This window comes from Pristiophorus japonicus, chromosome 1, assembly GCF_044704955.1.
Source record: "Pristiophorus japonicus isolate sPriJap1 chromosome 1, sPriJap1.hap1, whole genome shotgun sequence".
NCBI classification, from domain to species: Eukaryota; Metazoa; Chordata; class Chondrichthyes; family Pristiophoridae; genus Pristiophorus; species Pristiophorus japonicus.
The window spans coordinates 116,483,299-116,509,532 of NC_091977.1; the positions used below are offsets into that span (position 1 = coordinate 116,483,299).

Consider the following 26,234-nt stretch of genomic DNA (forward strand, 5'->3'; position numbering starts at 1 on the left):
TCGATGTACAATGGCGGTTCCTAGACTCGGTTAAAAGTACGAGAAAGATGCTGCACAAGAGCTTAAACAGGCAATAGGTGGTCCTACTATACAAGCCCTTGGACTGAGCATACAAGATGATGCAGACTGCCAGAAAGAGGCAAATGTGTGCAATGGAATCTCCAAGCACTCTCTCATAATTAATTTGCTGTAGCTGAACACGTACTTCAAGCTCATCATGAAAGTGTACATGCAAAAGCTGGACAGCAGACAGTTACTGTAATAGGTGAGAAATTTAAAGGGATTCCTGCATCAATGCACCAAGATGTTGGACAGAATACGTACAGGACACCAAGGGATCTAAAAAAAAATGTAACAAATGAGCTGAGCAAGTGATGTATGGCAAGGTTTGAACAAAGCCATCAAGAACTGTCCCAAATATTCAGAGGCAAGCACAAACTTGGCCAATTCCATCTTCTATCCGAGCATTCACAACTAAAGCTCCATCATAAATGGCAATTCATATGAAATCCATATTTGCCCATCTTGGAATATTAGAAACAGTTACAATGAGCCACAATTTTATTTGTGGAAAGTCCTCGGGGGGGGGAAAGAAAGAGTAGAGAGGGAGAGCATGAGAGGAAAAGGAGAGCGAGAGGAGGAGAGAAAAAAACACCTAAATGATCACACCCAAACTTGGTACTAGCATACTATGTGCACGGATGGCAAACAATAGTCCAGTGAAATTATTACCGGAGAGAGACAGACAGTCCAAACATCGCTAGTATTGACAGTAAAATTAACACCTAGACAGGAATATCCATCAAGCTTCTGGAAAACGAGGAAGAGACCAGTGGAAAACTAATGAGTGATGTAACAAAATCAGATTTTAAATGACCAAGTCCAAGTGAAAGAGGAAATTTCAACAAGAAGCCTCACATTATAAATACCAAGTGATTCTGTTAAAGTATTTTGTTCATGATCCCAAACCTGCAAGTTAAATAAAAATGAGCAGTGCTGTAACTTACCATTCTAGTAGTTTTGTTGTCTATGCTTCAGTTATCCAGATCAAGACTACTTTGTGATTGAGAAATGAATCACTCGGGCAAATCTGTAAACTATTCCCTTCCAAGACTGAATTTATAACTAATGTGAACATTTAGGAATAGACTGTGATGTTTGTACATTTCCCCAAATCAATTTGGTGAAACCAAAACATTATTTCCCTTGAAGCTGAAGAGTCTGGCATACGTGGCAATATATATTTCTATAAAGGGTGATTTAGGGCTAGTTTTAGGTTACATATGCATGCATGTCACTATTTTCTCCAGTTCAGCATCTCTGGCCATCAGACCTCATGAATTTGGTCAGCATTTCCGTCGTGTTTTTTGGCGGTATTCCTCTTTTCCGTTGAAAAACCACCTGGTGGTAATATCATCAAAGTGTACCGCCGGCAGTTTCGAAATACCGCTGGGGAGCGGACCGCCAACGTGCAACACTGAAAAAAATGCTTCCGCCCAAGTTTGGTGGTAGCGGTGATCCGTAGTTGAGGAGAAAAAAAAAGCCGCCCAGGAGAAACAAGCCGGAGCAGCCCATTGTTCGGCGTTAGATATGAAACCCTGCAAAAAAAAAAGTTAGTTTTAATTTTTTTTAATTCTTTTGCAGCGATTCACTGGAAAAGGGTCCTGTGAATGTTTTCCGATTTTTTATTTTTTTGAAAAATAGTGCGTGTGTTTCCCCCCCCTCTCTGGGCCCAACTCACAGCCTCAGACTAAATTTCACTAAATATGACCAGGATCGCGTTTTCCGCCGAGAATCCAGGTGGAACACCGATTTTTCCCGCCAGGCAGATTTTAAAAAAAAACACAAATTTTTTGATTAATTTTCCACCGATCTTAATGAAATAATCAGCAGTTTTTTGGGTGGTAATCCAGTGGTGGCGGTTTTTGACCAAAATCCAGCCCATGGTCCTCTACAATTTGGAGTGCCCTTTTACTGCCCAGTATCTAGTTAAAAAGGATAGTAACCTGGTAATCATAACTGATACGTCCTTACTATACAGTATAAATGCACACAAGGCCCATGCTTGAGAGATCAGTCTGTGACCTGTCCTTTATTCCTTAGCATTCAAGTGATGAAGGTGGGTGGAGTTTCCCTTTTTATACCTGAAGGTCCAGGTTAGGAGTGTCTCCCACCTAGTGGTCATTGTTCACAGTGTACAACTTAAGTCAGATTATACATGGGTTACAATGCTGGTTGAATACATGACAACAACATAGAACCTAAACTCTATACTTGCTACTAAAAGATCAGGCATGCTAAGTGCTTTCTCCTCTTTACAGGAAGTGGGCTGAAAAGCACCATCAAGACAAAGCACTATTTCAAACTAAAACTTTTATTTTATATAAAATAAATGAAGCAACAGAATACAGTTTTCATAAGATAATTTCCTATGCTCTAAAATGTCCCCCAAGGTATTGGCCCAAAGTTAACTGGTTCAGAATTTCAAAACAAGCAACTTTCTGCTGCTGCATGCTGGTCAACCTCACAACTGATAGAAATGTTGATTGCTCGTGCTCAGTCACCTGTCTTAAGTCTGTATGGTCGGAGGCCTGGCTCACCAAGCTGTTCGACTACTCCAGATGAGGCCCCAACCTTAGAACTGTAGGCACACGTTTCATAAATAGAATCACACAGCACAGAAGGAGGCCATTCAGCCCATTGTGCCACAGTCCGTTTGTTTAACCCAGAATAGTTAGCTATCAACATTGAACGAAAATACTTTTTGCTGATATCCAAGTAACAAGCAATTTAGGTTATTTCAAGTAACATCCTGGAGTCTTTCCACTATTTCAAAGTGGAGATGTACATAAATAAGCAGCTTCAATGTCAGCATGCCTCAGCTGTGACTCCAGGTAGCTAATTAACAGTTCAAATTAGCATGGCAACCAGCATGATTTAATCTCTGCTGACTTAATGTCAGGTCAAAATGCTGCATTTAGCATTACAGAAATACAAATGTAAAAAAAGCCAGTTCAGGCAATACAGTTAAAAAACAAAATTGATGTGTAAGCAGAGCTAGTACTAAGTCAGTATAAAAAAGAAAGCAGGCCAAATAGAGTATAGTTGTAGAGCTGAAGCCTGAGAGCTCCTGAAAACATGAAATTGACAATAGAGTTTACATCTGACCCCATAAACACAAGGATTTAAGAGTCCAACACAACCTGACTTGGTGCCCTGCATGCCCTTGGCTCACAAACCTCAATCTGGGTTCCTTTACTTCTTCCCATACAATTCATTAGATCATACACATGTTGTATGCATCACTGAACTGTATTTACTAATGGGTCTTCTAGGTTTAATACATTAAAATTAAACATTTTCAAATATCCAACATTTAGAAATGCATTACCCTTCAGGTGCAAAGTTACACCTTACTTGGCAGGTACAAAAGCGTACTTGAACAAGGTTGATGAACAGTTACGATCTGAAACATTTTATTTCAAGCAGAAAAAAAAAAAGTTTTACACATCACAAAAGGGCACTGCAGCAAACACAAGATATTTGACAAGCCAACTGAAAACATGGGCTAGGACATGTGACTTGCAGAGTAGCAAAAGTCTAAGCCAGGGGTTTCATACATACAGCCCATTCGGCCTGCAGAGGTTTCATCCAGCCCTCTGACTTCCCATGAATCATCTCATCTTTATCCAGAATGTTGGGGTCTCTCTCCTCCTCCTCCTCCTCTTTCCCCCCACCCCCCCCCAAGCAGATGCATTTTATAACAAGTTGAAATGAGTTACATGACCCACCACATCTAATAGCCGTTTTTGTCAAATGATGGCAATAGTATCTGACTCGGTTCGTTTGACACAGTTTTTCAACATGGCGAGGAGGAAGGGAGGGGGAGAAGATGGCAGCAGCGAAGTAGTAGCAAAAGAGAAGGCTAGATCAAGAGTGCTGGGCATAAAGAGAAAAGAGAGAAATTTGTATTTCTTTGTGGACATGAATGGAAAGCCCATGGGCTTGATCTGTAATTCAGTAACCTCTTTCTCTTACTGATCCATAAACAGTTGGATCTCTCTCTCTCTCTCTCACTCTCTAGCAACAGATATCTGTGGTGAAAGGGTACAACATTCAAAGACACCAAGAAGCAAACCATGGTAAGAAATAAGAATGCACAAGGATATTTGGAATTAGTACAGTTGTTTTAATGCTCACCACGTAAGCGAAGTTGCTAATACAAGTTATGGGATTGATGATTGTATCAGCAAATCCATTTTCTGTGGGAACATTTATGAGGAACCACATCCTAAAATGGGTGTCCAGATAAGCCGAAAACATTTGCAAATCTCATTCTCAATCACAAATTGGAGAGAATTAATGCTTTAACTAAGAATTTGAACAGTAAACTCCGGGAGAAAGCCACATCACACTGCAGTTTGGTGACGGAAAGAGTGTTGAAATGTTTTTTTTTAAATTGAGTGGCAAGATCCAACTGTTTATGGATCAGAAAGAGAAAGAGGTTACTGAATTACAGAACAATGAATAGCTTCATGACCTTGAATTCATGGTGGATGTTACGGAGCACCTGAAATTACTTGCACAACCAAGTAGTGACCAAGTACTATTGCAACATTCATGCCTTTGAGATTAAGCTACACTGGGGTGAATTAAGCTACACTTGGCACATTCTACTTTTAAATCACTATGACACTGATGGCACTACAAACCAGCACATGGGAAAAAATGCTAAACTGAAAGAAGGAAATTACATCTTTCATTACCTCAGGATATTCCAAAGAGCTCAATAGGCAATTAATTACTTTTTGAAGTGTAGTCACTGTTTTCAGAAGGGAATTTCAAGAACCATTATCTGACTTGAACCATGGAAGAGTTTGCAATTTTCAATATAGCAACATCTGTCCGTGGGCATAACATACCAGAGGAGTTCCAAATTAATTTTCTTGAAGCACAAGTTTTCCAATATTGGTGTATTCAATTTTCATCAATACCTGGCAGCAAATTATTCAAAACTAATGTTCTCTGCATGTAGAATTCTTACCATGTTTGTAACCATAGTGGTCATAAATATCAACAAGTGTAAATCATGTTCTCAATTTTAAGCCAAACCTCAATGCGATAAACCTCAGCCCAGTCATTTCTTCAATGTTGATGCAATGGTGCAAACCAAGGAGCTGCAAACAAGTACCAATATGGTTTATTTTTATTTCTATTCTAATAATATTTGTTCAATGTGGGCCATGCCAAGTGCCAGGTTATCTGATCAGTCCCACTATAAAAAAAAGTGTGACATTGTGGTCCATATCCAGGTTTTATTTTATTTACAAGTTGTGCAACTACTACGCAACATTACATTGCATTTTTCCACAAAGCTCCATAGCCACAATTCATCCAGTTAGAAGGCTAGCTTTAAGGGGAAAGCCTGCATTTGAGAGAAAGAAAAGCAGAGACTGGCTTTAGATTATTATGATTCGTGGGTAATGCATTAAACCACAGTTTACACCTGGGAGGTAGATAAACTGAACGTAGTACCTGGTGATCCAAGAGTGATTTGCACTTGAAAATTTCTGGTAGTAACAGAACTACATTAAGGAACCATCCAAGTATCTTACCAACACCACAAAATGCTGCAGGTCTACATTGTAGAAGATTATGTAGTGGTAAAACCTAAACTGGAGCCTGGTACATAGTAGGGGAAAAAAAAGTTTACACGAGATGTTCTTTCATAAAATTGATCATAAACTCTGCCAGTTTTTGAGCTTCTTCCACTGTCACAGCAGTATAGAGGGAGGCACGAATTCCACCAACAGACCTAGCACAAACAGCAGAGCATATGGAATTAGTGCTACATTTAGATAAAGGCTAGTTTATAATAAACCTCATATTCCACCCTTTTGAAGGGACCCATTGATACAATTACATATTCATATATGCAGCTATTAAATGGCATTCTTGAAGATGGACTTTATAATTTAGCAACCCAGTCGCAGCTCCCACTATACAAATTACACAGCTTAGTTTTAAAAATGACCGATTGATAGATTTACCTGTGGCCTTTTAATGACATCATATTATATTTAGCAGCTTTGTCAAGAAACTCCATTTCAAGAACACTGTCTCCATTAGCATTTCCAATGTGGAATGGAATATTCATTCTGCTTCTGCAGGTTGAAGCAGGTAGACACCTAAAAAAGATTTTCATGTATTTTCCGATCAAGATCTTCCAGTAATACTAGAGTCTGTAACTATTCCTTAATGCCACAACAAATACAGATAACTGGCTTTAGTTCTTGGGATGCAAGTGGCACTGCAGTATTTATTGCCTGTCCCCATTTGCCCAGAGGGAATTTAAAGTAAACTGGGTAATTTCCAACCTCGTGACGATTGTTATATGGGAGATATCGGTTCGCCCACCATCATACACTCCACCCATTTTACCTTTCCATTAACTTCAATGTGGATGTATAACGTGCGGCCAATTAAATATCACTCATATTACACCATTGCCAAAACTTAAATGATCCCAACCAGTGTGGGATGGAGTCACATACTGATCAGACCAGGTAGGGGTGGCAGAATCCATTCCGACAAAAACATTAACAGTTGGGTTTTTAATAACAATTCAGCAGCTTTCAGTCATCTTGCGTTAGCCCACAAATTACTGAATTCAATTTCACAAAATGCCATGGTGGGATTTAAACTCAGGATCTCTGGGCCATTAGCAATGATACACAATTTAGTTGCCATTTGCTGTCAGAGAAGTGGAGGGACTGTTTAATGTTCGGACATTAATTCTTCCATAAAATGTTTCAAAGCACTGTATAAATACAAGCATTAAATCAACAAAGTATACCAACTTACACATAGAATCCATTGGATCCATCAATTACATCGTAAATCAGTTTTGATTTAGCAGCACTGTTTTGTTCCATTGCCTGAGCACCCCCACAGTTCTTAATCCATTGCAAGACCAAGCCCATAATGTAAATGCTGAAAGAAAAAATAAAGTGTAATTATGATGCTGTAAACATTTCATAGACACAAGGCAAGATGGAAGGGAAGAACAAAAAGTGACTGAAGACTTCAAGTTCAGTCGGTCAATTGCACAAAAAAGTTTGTTCTAGACAAGTGCATAGTACAGATACGACAGGTTAAGGGAAGCATTCTGATGTGCCACTGAACTATTCCAACAATGTAGATGCCACCATCCTTGTAATAAAATAATTACACAGCAATCTCTGTGCACTTAATACTGTGTTTGTCCATTCTGTGCTTGTTCATTACAGCCTGCACACTTAGGACATTGAGTTCCTACTCTACCCGATTCAGTACCATGATAGGTGACTTTTTTAAAAATTCATTCTGGGATGTGGGCATTGCTGGCAAGGCCAGCATTTATTGCCCATCGCTAATGGCCCTCAAGAAGGTGGTGGTGTGCCGACTCCTTGAACCCCTGCAGGCTGTGTTGTGAAGGTACTCCCATAGTAGTATTGGGAAGGGACTTTCAAGATTTTGACCCAGCGACGATGAAGGCACGACAACATACTTCCAAGTGTGTGTAACTTGCAGGTAGTAGTGTTCTCATGCGCCTGCTGCCCTTGCCCTTCTAGATGTCGCGGATTTGGAAAGTGCTGCCGAAGAAGCCTGGACGAGTTGCTGCAGTGCATCTTGTTGATGGTACGTCAGTGATGGAGGGAGTGAATGTTGAAGATGGTGGATGGGGTGCCAATCAAGCCGGCTGCTGCTTTGTCCTGGATGGCGTCAAGTTTCTTGTGTTGCTGGAGCTGCACTCATCCAGGCAAGTGGAGAGTATTCCATTACATTCCTAACTTGTGCCTTGTAGATGGTGGAAAAGCGTTGGGAAGTCAGAAGGAGAGATATTCTGACCAGTGCATGAATATGCTCAATTTCAAAAGGAAGTTAGATTAATTAGTATTACAAGCCCCAACTACTTTGTGTATCAAAACCATGTTAAACTTGGACAAGAAGGCAAATATTAAAGATCATATTGATGCACAACATATTGCAAAAATTAACTTTCAGGGTGTCATGTAAATTCTGATTTTACACTGGAGGCAAGAGGAGAACACAATGGACCACTTTGCTGTGCAGGGCATCCAATGGTGAGTGAGTGAGTGAGTGAGTGAGTGAGTGAGTGAAATGAAAGAAAAGAAAGAAAGATTCAAAGCCAGAAGTTGATGTGATAAGTATACTTTTAAAGATTGCCAGTAATTAATACTCAAGACTGGAAATCAGAATCCTACAAATTTACAGCATGGAAGGAGGCCATTTCGGCCCATCGTGTCTGCGCCAGCCGACAAGAGCTATCCAGCGTAATCCCACTTCCCAGCTCTTGGTCCGTAGCCTTGTAGCTTACGGCACTTAAAGTGCATATCCAAGTACTTTTTAAATTGTGATGAGGGTTTCTGCCCCTACCACCCTTTCAGGCAGTGAGTGCCAGACCCCTACCACCCTCTGGATGAAAAAAATTCCCCCTCCAAACCTCCTAGCAATTACTTGAAATCTAATATCACTTGGTTATTGACCCCTCTGCTAAGGGAAATCAGAGCCACTATCTAGGCCCCTCATAATTTTACACACCTCAATAAGGTCTCCCCTCATCCTCCCCTGTTCCAAAGAAAACAATTACTCCATTACTCATAGCTAAAATTCTCCAGGCCAGGCAACATCCACGAAAATCTCCTCTGTACCCTCTCTAGTGCAATCACATCTTTCCTGTAATGTGGTGACCAGGACTGCACGCAATACTCTAGCTGTGGCCTATCTAATGTTTTATGCAGTTCAAACATAACCCCCTTTTATTCTGTGCCTCAGCTAACAAAGGCAAGCATTGTGTGCTTTATTAACCATCTCATCTACCTGGCCTGCTACCTTCAGGGATCTGTGGACATGCACTCCAAAATCCCTTTGTTCCCCTACACTTCAGTTTCCCACCATTTAAAATGTGTATTCCTTTGCTGGTTAGCCCTCCCCAAATGCATTACTTCACACTTCTTAGGATTGAATTCCATTTACCACTGTTCTGCCCACCTGACCAGGTTCACTGATATCTTTCTGCAGTCTGCAGCTTTCTTCATTATCAACCACACAGCCAATGTTTGCATCATCTGCAAACTTCTTAGTCATCATCATCGGCAGTCCCTCAGGATCAAGGAACACTTGCTTCCACTCTTAGCAAGAGTTCTTAGGTGGCTGTACAGTCCAATACGAGAACCACAGTTTCTGTCACAGGTGGGACAGATAGTCGTTGAGGGAAAGGATGAGCAGGGAGCCTGGTTTGCCGCACGCTCCTTCCACTGCCTGTGCTTGATTTCTGCATGTTCTCAGCGACGATACTCGAGGAGCTCAGTGCCCTCCCGAATGCACTTCTTCCACTTAAGGCGGTCTATGGCCAAGGATTCCCAGCGGTCAGGGGGGGGATGCTGCACTTTATCAGGGAGGCTTTGAGGGTGTCTTTGTGATGTTTCCTCTGCCCGCCTTTGGCTCATTTGCCATGGACAAGTTCAGAGTAGAGTGCTTGGTTTGGGAGTCTTGTGTCTGACATGTGAACTATGTGGCCTGCCCAGCGGAGCTGATCAAGTGTGGTCAATGCTTCAATGCTGGGGATGTTGGCCTGGACGAGGACACTAATTTTTGTGCGTTTGTCCTCCCAGGGGATTTGCAGGATCTTGAGACATCGCTGGTGGTATTTCTCCAGCGACTTGGTGTCAAATGTTCATGGTCCACGTCTGAGCCATACAGGAGGGTGGGTATTACATGAGCTTGGTGACAGTTTTGAGGGACTGATCTTCAAACACTCTTCCTCAGGCGGCCGAAGGCTGCACTGGCGCAGGTGACGGAGCTGATCAATGCCTGCTCTTGTTGATAGGAGGCTCCCGAGATAGGGGAAGTGGTCCACGTTGTCCTGGGCCACGCCGTGGATCTTGATGTTTGGGGGGGGGGGGGGGGGGGGGGGGGCAGTGCTGTGCGGCGAGGACAGGCTGGTGGAGGACCTTTGTCTTACTAATGTTTAGCGTAAGGCCCATGCTTTCATACGCCTCGGTAAATATGTCGACTATGTCCTGGAGTTCAGCCTGCGTTTGTGCAGACGCAGGCGTTGTCCGCGTACTGTAGCTCGACAACAGAGGTTGGCATGGTCTTGCACCTGGCCAGGAGATGGCGAAGGTTGAACAGCTTCCCACTGGTTCTGTAGTTTAGTTCCACTTCAACGGGGAGCTTATCAACTGTGAGGTGGAGCATGGCAGCGAGGAAGATTGAGAAGAGGGTTGGGGCAATGACGCAACCTTGTTGGACCCCGGTCCGAACATGGATTGGTTCTTTGATGGATCCGTTGGCAAGGATCACAGCTTGCATGTCGTCGTGGAGCAGGCAGAGTATGGGGACGTACTTTTGGGGGCATCCGAAACGGAGGACGACGCACCATAGACCCTCGCGGTAGAGTGTCAAAGGCTTTTGTAAGGTTGAAGGAGGTCATGAATAAGGGCTGTCGCGCTGCAAAAATCATGTCTGCTGTGCCCCGGAGGGGACGAAATCCGCACTGCGACTCCGGGAGGAGCTCCTCGGCCACAGGGAGAAGACGAGTGAGGAGGACTCTAGCGACGACTTTCCCAGTGATTGATAGCAGGGAGATTCCTTTGTAGTTGCCGCAGTCGAACTTGTCCCCCATTTTAAAGATGGTCATGATCACTGAGATCGCCTGCATGCTCTCATCTGGAGGGAGGAGAGAGATGAGGTTGTGTATTCGCACCAGTCGTGCCTCTCCGCCATACTTCAGTGCCTCAGCAGGGATTCCATCTGCTCCCGTAGCCTTGTTGTTTTTTAGTTGTCTTAGGGTCTCACTGAGGTGGTGGCTGGTAGCATGCTGCGGGATGGAGTAGAGAACACTCGTGTCAAAGGCAGAGTCTCAGTTGAGGAGATCTTCGAAGTGTTCCTTCCAGCGGGCCCTGACTGCCTCGGTGTCCTTGATGAGTGTTTCCCTGTTCTTGGCCAGGAGTGGGGTGGGGCCTTGGGAGTTTGGTCCGTATGTGGCCTTGACTGCGGTGAAGAATCTTCGCACATCATGTCAGCTGCTGTATCTCCTGTGCTTTCTCCATCCACCACCTGTTCTTTAGGTCCCGGGTTTTTTGTTGGACCTTAGCCTTTACCCGTCTGTAATGCTGCTTTGCTGCTCCAGAGTTGGGTTGCTGTTTAAGGCTCAGAAATGCCCTATGCTTGCAGTCTATTAGTTCTTGAATCTCCTGATCATTCTCATCAAACCACGCCTGGTGTTTCCTGGTTGAGTGAGCGAGCGTCTCCTTGCAGGCACTGGTTATGGAGGCCTGGAGGGCAGATCAAGCGCTGTGGGCATTCTGCGTCTCGGGGTCAAGGCACGGCAGGTTAGCTGTGAGGCGCTGACTGTAAAGGGCTCTCTTATCTGTGACCTTAAGTGCCCCGGCATTGACTTTTTTGTGACACTGCTTCTGCTGCCCTCTTCACTTTGGGACTATGATGATGTCAATGATGGATCGGATTAGGTGGTGGTCCATCCAGCAGTCATCAGCTGCTGTCATAGCATGGGTGATGCGCACATCCTTGCGATCCCTGGCTCGGATGATGACATAGTCGAGCAGGTGCCAGTGTTTGGAGCGAGGGGGTTGCCATGATGCCTTGTATTTGTCTCTGTCGGAACAAGGTGTTGGTGCTGACAAGTTCATGCTCTAGACATTTTGTCAGGAGTAGGATACCGCTGGAGTTGGCTTTCCCTACCCCTCTGCCAATCACACCTCCCCAGAGATCTGTGCCCTTGCCGACCCTGGCATTGAAGTCGCCGAGGAGGATTAGTTCGACGCCCACGGGGACGCAGGTCAGGGACTTTGCGAGGCAGTGTTGGAGCGTAAGCACTGATGACTGTGGCGCGCTGGTTGAGTCGAAGCAACATGAGGCAGTCGTTAGTGCCGCAGGGGGAGTCTTTGAGGCGGTCGACCAGCTAGTTTTTGATGGCGAAGCAGACTCCGTGGAGGCGGTGTTCTGCCTCTGGTTTCCCTTTCCAGAAGGTGGTGTAACCTCCACCTTGTTCCTCGAGCTGGCCTTCCCCTGCTCGCCGGGTCTCGCTTAGGGCCGTGATGTCAATATCAAAGCGTCTAAGTTCCTGGGCAATTATGGCAATGCGGCGTTCCGATCTGTCGCTGTCGGGGTTGTCCATGAGGGTCCTGACGTTCCAGGTCCCGAACTTCATGTTAGAGGAGTGGAAGATGCCTGTGCGTGATTTCTTTTAACGTGGGGTGATCGTTGCACGCCGGCTACCACACGGGCTTAGCCAAGCGAGGTCTTGGTCTAGTGGCAAGGGGGTCCAGGACGACTGGAGACTAGGTACTGCTATATGGGCCTAGTTGCCTATGGCGAAGTGTTGGCCCTTGTTGATAGGTGGTCCATGGTTTGTTTGGGGGTGCACTGGGGGTCACAGCCATTGTACTCACCACGTGCTGGAGGAGGAGAGGAGGCCAGACCATCAGTAGGGAAGGAGAGGTCCAAGGGGAGGAGGTGGAGGCACGATAGTCAGGTCCAATCGTCCAGCTGCTGCAGGAGGTCCAGCCGGGAGGCCCAAGGTCACGCCGGGTCGTCGCAGGAGGTGCAGCCGGGAGGTCCAGGTCGCGTCGAAGCAGCAGAAGGTCCAGCTGGGAGGCCCAAGTCGCGTAGAGTCGCCGCAGGAGGTCCAGCCGAGAGTCGCCGATGTGCGGTGTAACGGAAGGCCTGAGGTAGGCCCGAACTTTTGGGATCTGCGGGGGCGGGGTTGGGGTTAGAGTGGGGATTTGTCTTTAAGAATCCCTATTGGGGTCTATTAGGACTAGGGCTGGGGCTTGGGGAAGTTTAGGCAGTGTGGGGGGGGGGGTGGGGGTAGGGAGGTTGAGGGCCGAGGAGCTGTTTAGTAGGGGAGCTCCCACGCCGACATCCACACACCATACCTCTATATTCAAGTCTAAATCATTGATATATACCACAAAAACCAAGGGACCTAGTCATGCGGAACCCCACTGAAAACAGCCTACCAGTCACAAAAACGCCCATCAACCATTACCCTTTGCTTCCTGCCTCGGAGCCAATTTGCCACTTTGCCTTGGATTCCATGGGCTTTTACTTCTGTAACTAGTCTGCAATGTGGGGCATGATGAAAAGCTTTACTAAAATCCATATACACTACATCAAACGCACCAGCCTCATCGATCCTCCTGGTTACCTCCTCAAAAAAGTCAATCAAGTTAGTCAGAAATGACCTACCCTCAACAAATCCATGCTGACTGTCCTTGATTAATCAGTGTCTTCCTAAAATGAAGATTTAGCCGGTCCCTCAGGATTTTGTCTAATAATTTTCCCATCACTGAGGCTAGACTGACTGGCCTGTAATTACTCGGTCTATCACTTTCTCTCTTTTTAAATAAGAGTGCAACTTTAGCAGTCCTCTTGTATCACACCTGTCGCCAGAGAGGATCAGAAAATGATGGTCAGCACCTCTGCTATTTCCTCTTTTGCTTCTCTTAACAGCCTGGGATACATTTCATCCAGGCCAGGGGATTTATCCACTTTCCATGCTGCTATTTCTCATTCCTCCTCCCTGATTGCAATGTCTGCATTGCCCCTCTCTTGTGAAAGCAGATGCAAAGTATTCGTTATGACAAGAACTTTGTGATGAGTTTAGTTTGTATCTACCATGCAATTACAGCAACTTCAAGCCATTCAATGCAGTTCAATGGTGAAGCAGACAGCAAAATGCCATTTTTGCAAAGCGAACGGCAGAGTGGCGCAACTCGGACTGCAACTTTTAGGTACTGGCATTTAACCGAGCATCCGCTCTTTGCCTTAAAGTTGTTGTACTATTTGCACAAATAACTGTCATTAGCCTCACCATTATTTTGACAGTAAATTCAGTTCTCTATTGACAAAGTACATAGAAATTGTTGCCTTCTCTTGAAGAAAGCTGCCACATGGAACAGACTAAAGAACACTACTAAATCAATCTGCACCAAGAATTTAGTCATACAAGTTAGAATTAAAAATAGAAAACCTTTACCTGTAGCTTGGTGGTGTATTGTAGAGAGAATTGCTACTCCCTTGCACTTTATAGTCAAAAACTATTGGACATTCCTTCAGCGCAAATCCCAGAAGATCCTCTCTGATAATTACCACAGTCACCCCAGCACAACCAACGTTCTTCTGAGCACCAGCAAAAATCATGCCGAACTGCAGAAGGGAATACATTTGTAGTTTTGTTGCTTTATAAACTCACATCTAATTCCCAATAGCAAACAAGCTAAAATTCTCACTTGATCTTCCACAGTATTCCTATTCCTAACCAAACTGAAGTTAAAAATTGCAGTAAGCAGCAGTTAGCTACCAGGTATTCTGACTGAGTGTTGTTACATCGAGGTCCAGAAAGTCCAGGGATCCTGCAGATAGAAAAACCCAGCAAATGCTTCATAGATGCAAGGCAAAAAAAAACAGCAAGCCAAAAAAAGAAAAGAAAAGAAAAGGCTTGCAGTTAGATAGCATCTTTCATAACATCAGTACATCCCAAAATCACACTTTAAAAACCAAAGTACTTTAAGTGTAGTCACTGTTATAATGTAAAAAACGCAGCAGCCAAGTTGCACATAGCAAGGTCCCACAAACAAAAGTATGTTAGTGACTAAACAATCTGTTGAGTGATGTTGCTGGAGGGATAAATGTTGGCCAGTACACTCTGCTCCTCCTGGCCCACATGGAGGGCTCCCTGATACAGTCCTCACCTCGCTGCAGCTGCCAGGTTCCCTGAAGCCCTAGAAACCTGGCTGGCCATAATTGAACCTGCTAAGCAGGTTAAATGCCAGGCTTCTAGCCTCATTAACAAATTTAAAAAGCCAATCCACCTCCCGAGAGTTGGCTGCCCGCTTTTTGTCCTGCCTCAGTTAAACCTGCAAGTCGGTAGGTTGGAGCCGGCTTCCCGATAAGCCTCCATTTTTTGGCCATTTAGCCCCCCAGCACACCCAATCCCACCCATGTTAAAGTCCCCCCTGAAGGGTCAGCCTAGATTATATGCTCAAATCTGAAACATTAGCAAGTGCGATCAAAAGCTTGGTCATAAAGAGTTGCGTTTTAAGGAGCATGTTAAAAGTCAGAGAGAGGGGGAAAGTATATGTTAAATCAGTAGCTGCCAATGTTGCACCATAGACTTCATTCTCACCGGAATGCAGGTGGCATTTCATACAAGAAAATGTTGCATGGTTATAAACATCACACCCTCTGCAGAACTTAAACCAGACATGCTATCCTATGTAATAATTCTTTAAACAAGTCCTTTGCTTCTTAAATTGTCAACACATCATGCTTGCTTAGCTTTATCCTGTAGAATCCCAACAACTTAATCTAAACCATGTGTTTGTATTAAGGTAGTAATACTGACTTCTGTATTGTTAAGCTATTTTTCATTGTATCTCACCAGATGCACCAAGCCTTCTACCGAAATCGCACCCAATGCAAGTATGCAGTTTCAACACTTCACTGTAGCCTTCGATACGAACTATCCTATGATACAATTTACCGTTGCCAAGCTTTTAACCAATTGTATTATGCAGTATCCTACAATAAGCAGCAGAGTATTTGATGAGCTAATATTTATGGAGGGTGCAAGGAGAGAGGCCAAGCAGGACAGCATTGTAGTAAATGTTTGGTGATAAAGGTTTTCAGTGGCGGATAGCCCAAGGCAAATGTTAGAGAGATGAAATTATGTGGTCTTTGTGGAGAGAATTTGGGGTCTGAAACGTAGATTGGGAACTGTTTGGTTCAGCCCAAGATAGTAGTGGTGTGGAGGGGAAAAGGAGGAGGAAAAAAATGGAGTCAGTGATGACATGGGGTTTGTGGCAGGGGATTTGGTTTTCCCAATGTTCAGCTACAGGAAGTTTAAAAAAAATGTATTTGTAGGATGTGAGCGACGCTGGCAAGGTCAGCATTTATTGCCCATCCCTAATTGCCAGAGAAGGCCGCATTCTTGAACCGCTGCAGGCTGTATGGTAAAGGAACACCCACAGTGCTGTTAGGGAGGGAGTTCCAGGATTGTGACCCAGCGACGATGAAGGATCGGCGATATATTTCCAAGTCATGATGGGGTGTGACTTGGAGGTGGTGGTGTTCCCATGTGCCTGCTGCCTTTGTCCTTCTAGGTAGTAGAGGTCGCTGGTTTGGGAGATGCTGTCGAAGAATAGTTATGGCTCATTCAGGATTGGAATTCAGTCTTGCAGCCCAACAGTAGAGACACTGAGGGGGGCAAGAGATGGAGGGGGGGTGGGAAAAAGAGAGCTGGGTGAAACTAAGTTCATGGCTTCAGATATTACTGTGGAGCAGCATATAAACGAGAAGACGAATATGGCAAAGGTCAGAACCTTGGGGGATTTGAACTTACTGTGAAGAAACCATTGCTAGAGATACTCTGGCAAGAATCAAATAGCTAAGCGTGAAAAGTGGACCAAGTGGAACAAGCAAGGATACTTCCATAAAGCTGGACAATAGGAGGTGTTGGAGGACATGGTCAGCCATACCAAAGAATGAAGAGTAATACAGTCAAAGTCATTGGGTATAAAACATCCAAAAAGACAGACAGGAACAGACCAGCATGTCTATCAGGCTTGTCCAAAACAGTCATGATGCAACTAAGTAAAATTCCTGTGACCCATTTTGGTGTTGAGAGGGGCAGAAAACTCATTCGAGGGATTCTAAGCTTAGCATGGGAGAGGGGGTGAGGAAAAGAAGTTGTGGTCATAAGTTTAGTGAGAACAGGCCAGGCCCAAGACTTCAAATTTAGTTAAAGAGTTATTTCAATTTAACTTTTGGTTAAGAAAATAGGAAAGGAGAAAGTCAAATGACTGGGTAGGCCATCCGACTGCTCCTAAAAAGTTAATTACCTGAAATTGTCCACACCTTATATGATCAGATTTTCCTTTAAAATGTTTCTAATACCTGCCTCCACTGCCTAACTGGGCAGTTTATTCCACTTGATTGTTACCCTGTTTAAAGTACATTGTACAGATTGTTGTTAACACCTGTGCTCCATCCAGGTCAAAGTTAGCTTTCTTTACTGGTTGCTGCAGTTTCAGCAAGCTATCCATCAATACTCCTGAACTCTCATCCAAGTAGTATCCTGCAGCCATCTAGTTTAATTTCCATTGTTATATTTGCTATGTAAAGTGTGCAAATATTTTTAATATAAAGTCAGCTAATGTAACGCCTCTGTTTAAAAAAGGGGGCAGATAAAAGGCAGGTAACTATAGGCCGGTTAGTTTAACATCTGTAGTGGGGAAAATGCTTGAAGCTATCATTAAGGAAGAAATAGCGGGACATCTAGATAGGAAAAGTGCAATCAAGCAGACGCAACATGGATTCATGAAGGGGAAATCATGTTTAACTAATTTACTGGAATTCTGAGGATATAACGAGCATGGTGGATAGAGGTGTACCAATGGATGTGGTGTATTTAGCTTTCCAAAGGCATTCAATAAGGTGCTACACAGGTTACTGCAGAAGATAAAGGTACGCGGAGTCAGAGGAAATGTATTAGCATAGATAGAGAATTGGCTGGCGAACAGAAAGCAGAGAGTCGGGATAAATGGGTCCTTTTCGGGTTGGAAATCGGTGGAGAGTGGTGTGCCACAGGGATCGGTGCTGGGACCACAACGGTTTACAATATACATAGATGACCTGGAAGAGGGAACAGAGTGCAGTGTAACAAAATTTGCAGATGACAAAGATTAGCGGGAAAGCGGGTTGTGTAGAGGACAGAGAGGCTGCAAAGAGATTTAGATAGGTTAAGCGAATGGGCTAAGGTTTGGCAGATGGAATACAATGTCGGAAAATGTGAGGTCATCCACCTTGGAAAAAAAAAAACAGTAAAAGGGAATATTATTTGAATGGGGAGAAATTACAACATGCTGCGGTGCAGAGGGACCTGGGGGTCCTTGTGCATGAATCCCAAAAAGTTAGTTTGCAGGTAATCAGGAAGGCGAATGGAATGTTGGCCTTCATTGCGAGAGGGATGGAGTACAAAAGCAGGGCGGTCCTGCTGCAACTGTATAGGGTATTGGTGAGGCCACACCTGGAGAACTACGTGCAGCTTTGGTCACCTTACTTAAGGAAGGATATACTAGCTTTGGAGGGGGTACAGAGACGATTGACTAGGCCGATTCTGGAGATGAGGGGGTTACCTTATGATGATAGATTGAGTAGACTGGGTCTTTACTCGTTGGAGTTCAGAAGGATGAGGGGTGATCTTATAGAAACATTTAAAATCATGAAAGGGATAGACAAGAGAGAGGCAGAGAGGTTGTTTCCACTGGTCGGGGAGACTGGAACTAGGGTGCACAGCCTCAAAATACGGGGGAGCCAATTTAAAACAGAGTTGAGAAGGAATTTCTTCTCCCAGCGGGTTGTGAATCTGTGGAATTAACTGCCCAGAGAAGCAGTTGAGGCTAGCTCATTGAATGTATTCAAATCACAAATAGATAGATTTTTAACCAATAAGGGAATTAAGGGTTATGGGGAGCGGGCGGGTAAGTGGAACTGAGTCCACGGCCAGATCAGCCATGATCTTTTTGAATGGCGGAGCAGGCTCGAGGGGCTAGATGGCCTACTCCTGTTCCTAATTCTTATGTTCTTATGTTCATCCAACTGCATTGCAAGCTTACAGTTGTGCACAACTGTTTATCTGTTAATTCAGAAAAAACACCAACTGTATGAAGAATTTAAGCTGCTGTCAAAATAAACCACTTTAGATTTTCTGGTGTGCTTTGGGTCACCTGAACACCAGACTGAGATTCTCAAACATTTCGTAGAGTGATACAGCACAGAAGGATGCCATGCGGCCCATCATGCATGTGTGCTGGCTCTTTGAAAGGGCTATCCAATTAGTCCCACTCCCCTGCTCTTTCCCTATAGCTCCTGCAAATCTTTCCACTTCCAACTATTTATTAAATTCCCTTTTAAACCTTTTTATTGAATCTCCTTCCACCGCCCTTTCAGATCACAACAACTTGCTACATAACATTTTTTCCCTCATGTCGCCTCTGGTTCTTTTGCCAATTACCTTCTATCTGCTTCCCCTGGTCGCTGACAGCAGTTTCTCGTTATTTACTCTATCAAAACCAGTCATGATTTTGAATACCTCTATCAAGTTGCTGCTCTAAGGAGAGCAACCCCAGTTTCTTTAATCTCTCCATGTAAGTGAAGTCTCTCATTTGCACAGAACAATTCTTCCAGCGGACTAGATACCCATTACAATGTGGAGGCAAAGGTTGTCTTGAAAGTTGAAGTTTAGGACATACCTTGGAGACATCCACTGGCTTTGAAAGAAAACTTGATGACATGTCACAGACCAGCACAGCTCCTTGTGTGTCCGGGACAAAGGGAAATTCCACACCATGTACAGTCTCATTGGCACAATAGTAGACATAAGAAGCATTTGGGTTCAAATTCCAGCTACTTGGATTAGGGATTGCTGGAAAACAAGAGAAAACTTAAGCATCCTATATATCAAGTATGCAGTAACGGATCAGTTAAACTTCTACAGCCAACATTTCGGTTCTTACTTGTGTATGCATCAACCTTGGGGTGGACAATGTTCACTTTTCCATATTTTGTTGCCTCTTTGGCTGCATTAGCAGACCAGGATCCAGTAACCACATAATCTGCACACCTTTCTTCTTTCAATCCAATAAGATTTAAAGGGACAGCACTGAACTGACCAGTTCCACCTCCCTGGAGAAAGATCACTTTGTAGTTTTCTGGGACATTTCTGCATTAAGATACACATGAGAGTCATAAGATTGCAGGCGAATCTCCTCTTCCGTCAAGGGAAGACACTGATTACTGTTGTGGTCTTTTGCATCAAATAAATTATGTTCTCATTTCATTTAAATAGTTTAGCCTTCTTCATTGTACATTTAAAGAAAATCACATCAACGTTAGAATAGCTGTTCTCGCAACTGCAGCATTGCCTCATGAAATAATTTATACAGCACATATACGATCTCAGGACATACCAAAGCACGTCACAGCCAATTAAGTACTTTTGTAGCTGCTGTTGTAATGTAGGGAAAGATGGCAGCCAATTTGCACACAGGTCCCACAAACAACAATGAAGCAAGTGGCCTGATAATCTGGTTTAGCAATGCTAATGAGAGAAAAGGGTTGACCAGGCCAACTTCCTTACTCTGCATAGTGCCAGCTGATGAGGCAGGCAGGGCCTCGGTTTAAAAGTCTCATCCAAAATGCATTCAGTCAAGACTGACACTTTAAACTATAAAATGCAATCATTAATTCCTAGTTACTGAATATTATGCAATAAGCCACCCATCCGCTTAACCACACTGAGCTATTTAAACAAATACAACTCAAAATATTCATCACAAAGGTCATTCATTTTTAAACACATCCATCTGATTGACAATGTTAACATCTGCAAATTATGCATTCAAGCGAACAGATTCTCTGGCTAACCATTATGTACATCATTAGAACATGCAAGCCATGTTACGGGACGGATGCAATTGCACTGGAGATGGTCCGGAGGAGATTTGCGAGGATATTGCCAGGACTGGAAAATTTTGCCTATTGGGGCCAGGGAGGGGAGTGGGGGATTGGATAGGCTGGGGTTGTTTACTTTAGAACAGAGGAGACTGAGGGGAGATTTAATTGAGGCATATAAAAATTGAGCGGCCTAGATAGAGTGGACAGGAAGCTATTTCCCTTAGCAGAGGGGTCAATAACCAGTATTTTGTAGAAGGATTAAAGGGGAGTTGAGGAGAATGTTTTTTTACCCAGATGATGATGATGATGATGGTGAGGGTCCATAACTCACTGCCTGAAGGGTGGTTGAGGCAGAACCCCTCATTGCATTTAGTGATATGAACTTGAAGCGAGGTAACCTACAAGGCTATGGTCCAAGAGCTAGAAAGTGGGATTCGGCTGGATAGCTGTTTTTCAGCCAGCAGAGACACGATGGACCAAAATGACCTCCTTCTGTGCCATAAATTTCTATGCCCATGAGTCAGTGAACAGATTGCATCTGATTCTATTGGTATGTGTGGTGTAATAATGCCACCACGCAAGAGGCATGTTACTATCATCAAACGGAGAATATATTCCAGCTAATCGCATCCACTATAGTGTTCAATCACACCCTCATCAGGTATTTATAAAGTTGAGTACATCCAGTGAAATTTCAACTGCAGCAACTGGATTTAAGTGCACTTGCTCCTTACAGCAGCTCTCGCAGGTCATTTTCTGTTGTGTTGATAATTTTGATGAAGTCTGAAGATCTGTGACTCATTTCTGTTTGAAGAAAAGGATGGAGTTAGAAGAAGAAAACATGATGACCAGTTGACATCAAGATAATCTACTTACTTGGGAGCTCACCTAGAACACTAATTCCAAGTCCTTTGTAATCCAGCAGCTCTTTCTGTGCTTGAAGCAAGACCTGGAGATATGAAATACCATCCATTAAGCCAGCCAGTCAATCATTTATCACAACACATGAACCCCAAAAGCATTGACCTTTTGTCAAATGCTGACTGACCTACAAATGATTCTAACATTTTACTATTTCAAATTTCCATTTATTTTTCCCCTCCATCATCTTTACTTTATAGGGAATGTATTTATTAACATACTACAGGTATTCAGATACAAAACAGATATTACTTGGATTTTAATATACCAGGGAACATAACAAGTTCATATATTCAGAACCAAATTTCAAAATTTAAAGGTTTACCGGTCACATTACATTACAGGTGCAGCGTCCCAAATCTGGAACCCTCGGGACCGAGGCCATTCCGGATTCTGCGTTTTTCCAGACTTTAGAATATCTTTCAGATGTCATGAATCCAGAAACACTCAAGCCCAGATATTCAGGCATTTCCTGAACATCAGAAGTGGGGGGGGGGGGGGGGGGCTACCTGCCGGGGAGCTGTTCCGGGGCCCCGCCGAGGGGGTGTTCGGGCGGGCCAGACCCGCCGAGGTCGTCGCCGGGCGGGCCAGTGAGGAGGCCTCAAGGTAGGGGCAACGGCAGGGGCCCCGAGATCGGCAGGGTCGTCGGGTCCAGATTCCGGAACATTTTACGGATCCCGGACAATCGGTCTGGAGTCTGGAACAATCCGGAATTCTAGATTCTGGACGCTGCACCTGTATTATAAAATTCTCAGATTTAAAAGCATATTTTGATAAGGATATGTGTAATAATTACATTATCACAGTCAAATTCAACATTGTTACATGAACTGTTGAACAGGATACATGTCCAATTGCCTTTTGAAAGTGCTTGCGAAATCGGATTCCACCACCCTTTCAAGTAGTGCATTTCAGATCATAACAACCCTCTGAAATAATTTCCTCTCATGTCTCCTCTATTTCTTTTGCTAATGATTTTAAATCTATGACCTCTGGTTATCAACCCATTTGCCAGATAAAATAGTTTCTCTCTACTTGCTTTATCAATGGGATATGTGCTGTCTTTTGATTTCTCTGCTACCATTACCCTCGAGTATTACCAGAATTGAACAGATCGTCACCATGTATATTGTAGGGATAGTGAACCAACTCAATCACTGCCTGCCAAAGTTTATTGATGAACAGCACAGAATGGTCAACTTGTAGTCAGTGATGGTTGTGGTCATCACAATGGTCAATTTATTTGAGCAAGAGCCCGGAACCATCAACACCATTTTTGAAATCTGCTGGTGGAGTTAAATACAGGGCCCTGCTATACCATAATGTATGCTGTGTCAGCCATAGTACAGTACTCAGTTCTTTTGAATTGCAAAGTGAAAAATACACCTCATCATAGAGCAGTAAAGACCCCTGCCAAGACTGATGGATGTTGCATTTCCATCAGACTTCAAACCACAAGAATGTTTGCTGTAAATTTCTATGATTCTATGAAGAGGTGGCTAGGTTAAAAGAGAGTCATTCATTTGAGGAAAGATTGGACGTGATTCTGAAGGTTACAGGAAGGGAACCGGAGATAATAGTTCATGCAAGGGTAAATGATATGGGGATAAATATAGGTGCCTTAAAAATCACAGAGTGCCTCAAAACTCGAGAGAGAGAGAGAGAGAGAGAGAGAGAGAAAATCGCTAATGTTCTCTGGTATATGCCCAGTGTTTTGGAAATAAGTGGAATTCACCCAGAAAAGGGAGATATTAGAGTAGTTGGCAGCATTGTGTGAAAATAAAAGTGCAACCTTCATAAATCACCAAGGAAACATTTAGATAACAAAAGAAAGGACAAGTACAGGAGAGATAGGCTGTAAAACCAAGTAGAAAGAGACTTCATAATTGCATTGGCTATCAAAAATCATTTAAAATAGATAGGTGGGGATGATTGAAGCAGGAAGGAAAACAAATCTCAAATGAGAAAGTGGTCACTGAGGTATGGACATGCACATGCACAGTATAGACAGACATCTAGATGTACATGAACTGGAAACCAAGAATAGACAGACTCAAAAGGAGGTCATTCGATTAGATTTAAGTAGATGGATGCTAGAAGCATTGGGAATAAGATACCATATTAGAGACTGTTAAGACAATTGGAAACTGATGCAGTGGTTATATCAAACATGCATAAATATGGAGGATGGAAATTAATAACATCCAAGAGTATAGAATGTTCAGAAGCGACATTGGACAAAAGAAAAATGGCATAGCCTTGTACATCAGACACCTGGGAAGGAAATAAAATTGATCCTGTGGAAGGGAAGAAGCTACAGAATGAAATACTCTGGGTTGACATTGCCAATACTATAAATTCCAAGCTAATACTGGGTGGAGTGGGGGTGTGGGGTAGACTATAGACCCCCCAGATCAGCACAAGGACGACGACAACAAATTGCTCTAAAAATAGAAAGGCTAGTGGAGAAGAGGAGTTATTTTAAATGGGACATTTCAACCAACAACAGAGTTGGGAAATTTAATGCATGACTGGGACATGCAGCAAGACACAGTACTCATTTTGACCTGGCATTGATAAATGACCCAGATAATGTATAGGAAGACTAAGTTAAAGGAGCTCTGGATGACAATAACCAGAAAATAATCATGTTTAACATTATCTAGGTGCCAGAAATACTCACAAGAGCCAATTTATGAATTTAGTGCTTTTTAAGATGGACATGAGAGAACATTTTCAAAATTTGCCGATGATACCAAACCTGGAGGTGTGGCAAACAGTGACGATGATCCCAATCGATTGCAAGACGTAGATAGGCTTGCAGAATGGCCAGACAAGTGGCAGATGGAATTGAATACGGAGAAGTGTGAGGTGATGCATTTTGGCAGAAGGGATAGGGTGAGGCAATATAGAATTAATGGCACCATTCAAAAGTGTGTGTAGGGACAGAGGGACCTGGGGGTTCATGTGCATAGATCCTTGAAGGTGGCAGGACATAGAGAGAGTAGTTAGCAAAGCATATGGGATCTTGGGCTTCTGAGAGAGAGAGAGAGAGAGAGAGAGAGAGAGAGAGAGAGAGAGAGAGAGAGAGAGAGAGAGAGAGAGAGAGAGAGAGAGAGAGAGAGAGAGAGAGAGAGGCCACAACTAGAGTACTGTGTTCAGTTCTGGTCACCACACTTTAGGAAGGATGTGAAGGTCCTTGAGAGGTTGCAGAGGAGATTTACCAGAATGGTTCCAGGATGATGGATTTTAGCTACAAGGTTGGTTGGAGAAGCTGGGTTGTCCTCTTTAGAACAAAAGGAGGTTCAGAGGAGATTTGATAGAAACATAGAAACATAGAACATAGGTGCAGGAGCAGGCCAATCAGCCCATCGAGCCTGCAACTCCATTCAATGAGTTCATGGCTGAACATGCAACTTCAGTACCCCCTTCCTGCTTTCTCGCCATACCCCTTGATCCCCCGAGTAGTAAGGACTTCATCTAACCCCCTTGTGAATATATTTAGTGAATTGGCCTCAACTACTTTCTGTGGTAGAGAATTCCACAGGTTCACCACTCTCTAGGTGAAGAGTTTCTCCTCATCTCGGTCCTAAATGGCTTACCCCTTATCCTTAGACTGTGACCCCTGGTTCTGGACTTCCCCAACATTGGGAACATTCTTCCTGCATCTAACCTGTCTAAACCCGTCAGAATTTTAAACATTTCTATGAGGTCCCCTCTCATTCTTCAGAACTCCAGTGAATACAAGCCCAGTTGATCCAGTCTTTGATAGGTCAGTCCCACCATCCCGGGAATCAGTCTGGTGAATCTTCGCTGCACTCCCTCAATAGCAAGAATGTCCTTCCTCAAGTTAGGAGACCAAAACTGGACACAATACTCCAGGTGTGGCCTCACCAAGGCCCTGTACAACTGTAGCAACACCTCCCTGCCCCTGTACTCAAATCCCCTCGCTATGAAGGCCAACATGCCATTTGCTTTCTTAACTGCCTGCTGTACCTGCATGCCAACCTTCAATGACTGATGTACCATGACACCCAGGTCTCGTTGCACCTCCCCTTTTCCTAATCTGTCACCATTCAGATAATAGTCTGTCTCTCTGTTTTTACCACCAAAGTGGATAACCTCACATTTATCCACATTATACTTCATCTGCCATGCATTTGCCCACTCACCTAACCTATCCAAGTCACTCTGCAGCCTCACAGCATCCTCCTCGCAGCTCACACTGCCACCCAACTTAGTGTCATCCGCAAATTTGGAGATACTACATTTAATCCCCTCGTCTAAATCATTAATGTACAATGTAAACAGCTGGGGTCCCAGCACAGAACCTTGCGGTACCCCACTAGTCACTGCCTGCCATTCTGAAAAGTACCCATTTACTCCTACTCTTTGCTTCCTGTCTGACAACCAGTTCTCAATCCACGTCAGCACACTACCCCCAATCCCATGTGCTTTAACTTTGCACATTAATCTCTTGTGTGGGACCTTGTCGAAAGCCTTCTGAAAGTCCAAATATACCACATCAACTGGTTCTCCCTTGTCCACTTTACTGGAAACATCCTCAAAAAATTCCAGAAGGTTTGTCAAGCATGATTTCCCTTTCACAAATCCATGCTGACTTGGACCTATCATGTCACCATTTTCCAAATGCACTGCTATGACATCCTTAATAATTGATTCCATCATTTTACCCACTACGGAGGTCAGGCTGACCGGTCTATAATTCCCTGTTTTCTCTCTTCCTCCTTTTTTAAAAAGTGGGG

General features: G+C 43.7%; 1 protein-coding gene across 1 annotated transcript in view; it reads right to left on the reverse strand.

Annotated features, from left to right (window-relative positions):
- Positions 1 to 2,075: 2,075 nt before the first annotated feature.
- Positions 2,076 to 26,234, reverse strand: part of LOC139265538 (phosphoserine aminotransferase-like) — a 30,933-nt gene continuing 6,774 nt past the window's right edge. Inside the window, exons 2-9 of the mRNA XM_070882585.1 lie at positions 21,436 to 21,496; positions 21,282 to 21,351; positions 19,608 to 19,813; positions 19,344 to 19,516; positions 14,069 to 14,238; positions 6,865 to 6,993; positions 6,051 to 6,188; positions 2,076 to 5,815 (exon numbers count right to left, since the gene is read on the reverse strand). Of these exons, the coding sequence (XP_070738686.1) occupies positions 5,710 to 5,815; positions 6,051 to 6,188; positions 6,865 to 6,993; positions 14,069 to 14,238; positions 19,344 to 19,516; positions 19,608 to 19,813; positions 21,282 to 21,351; positions 21,436 to 21,496 (1,053 nt within the window). The 3' untranslated portion in view covers positions 2,076 to 5,709. The remainder of the gene's footprint in view (positions 5,816 to 6,050; positions 6,189 to 6,864; positions 6,994 to 14,068; positions 14,239 to 19,343; positions 19,517 to 19,607; positions 19,814 to 21,281; positions 21,352 to 21,435; positions 21,497 to 26,234) is intronic.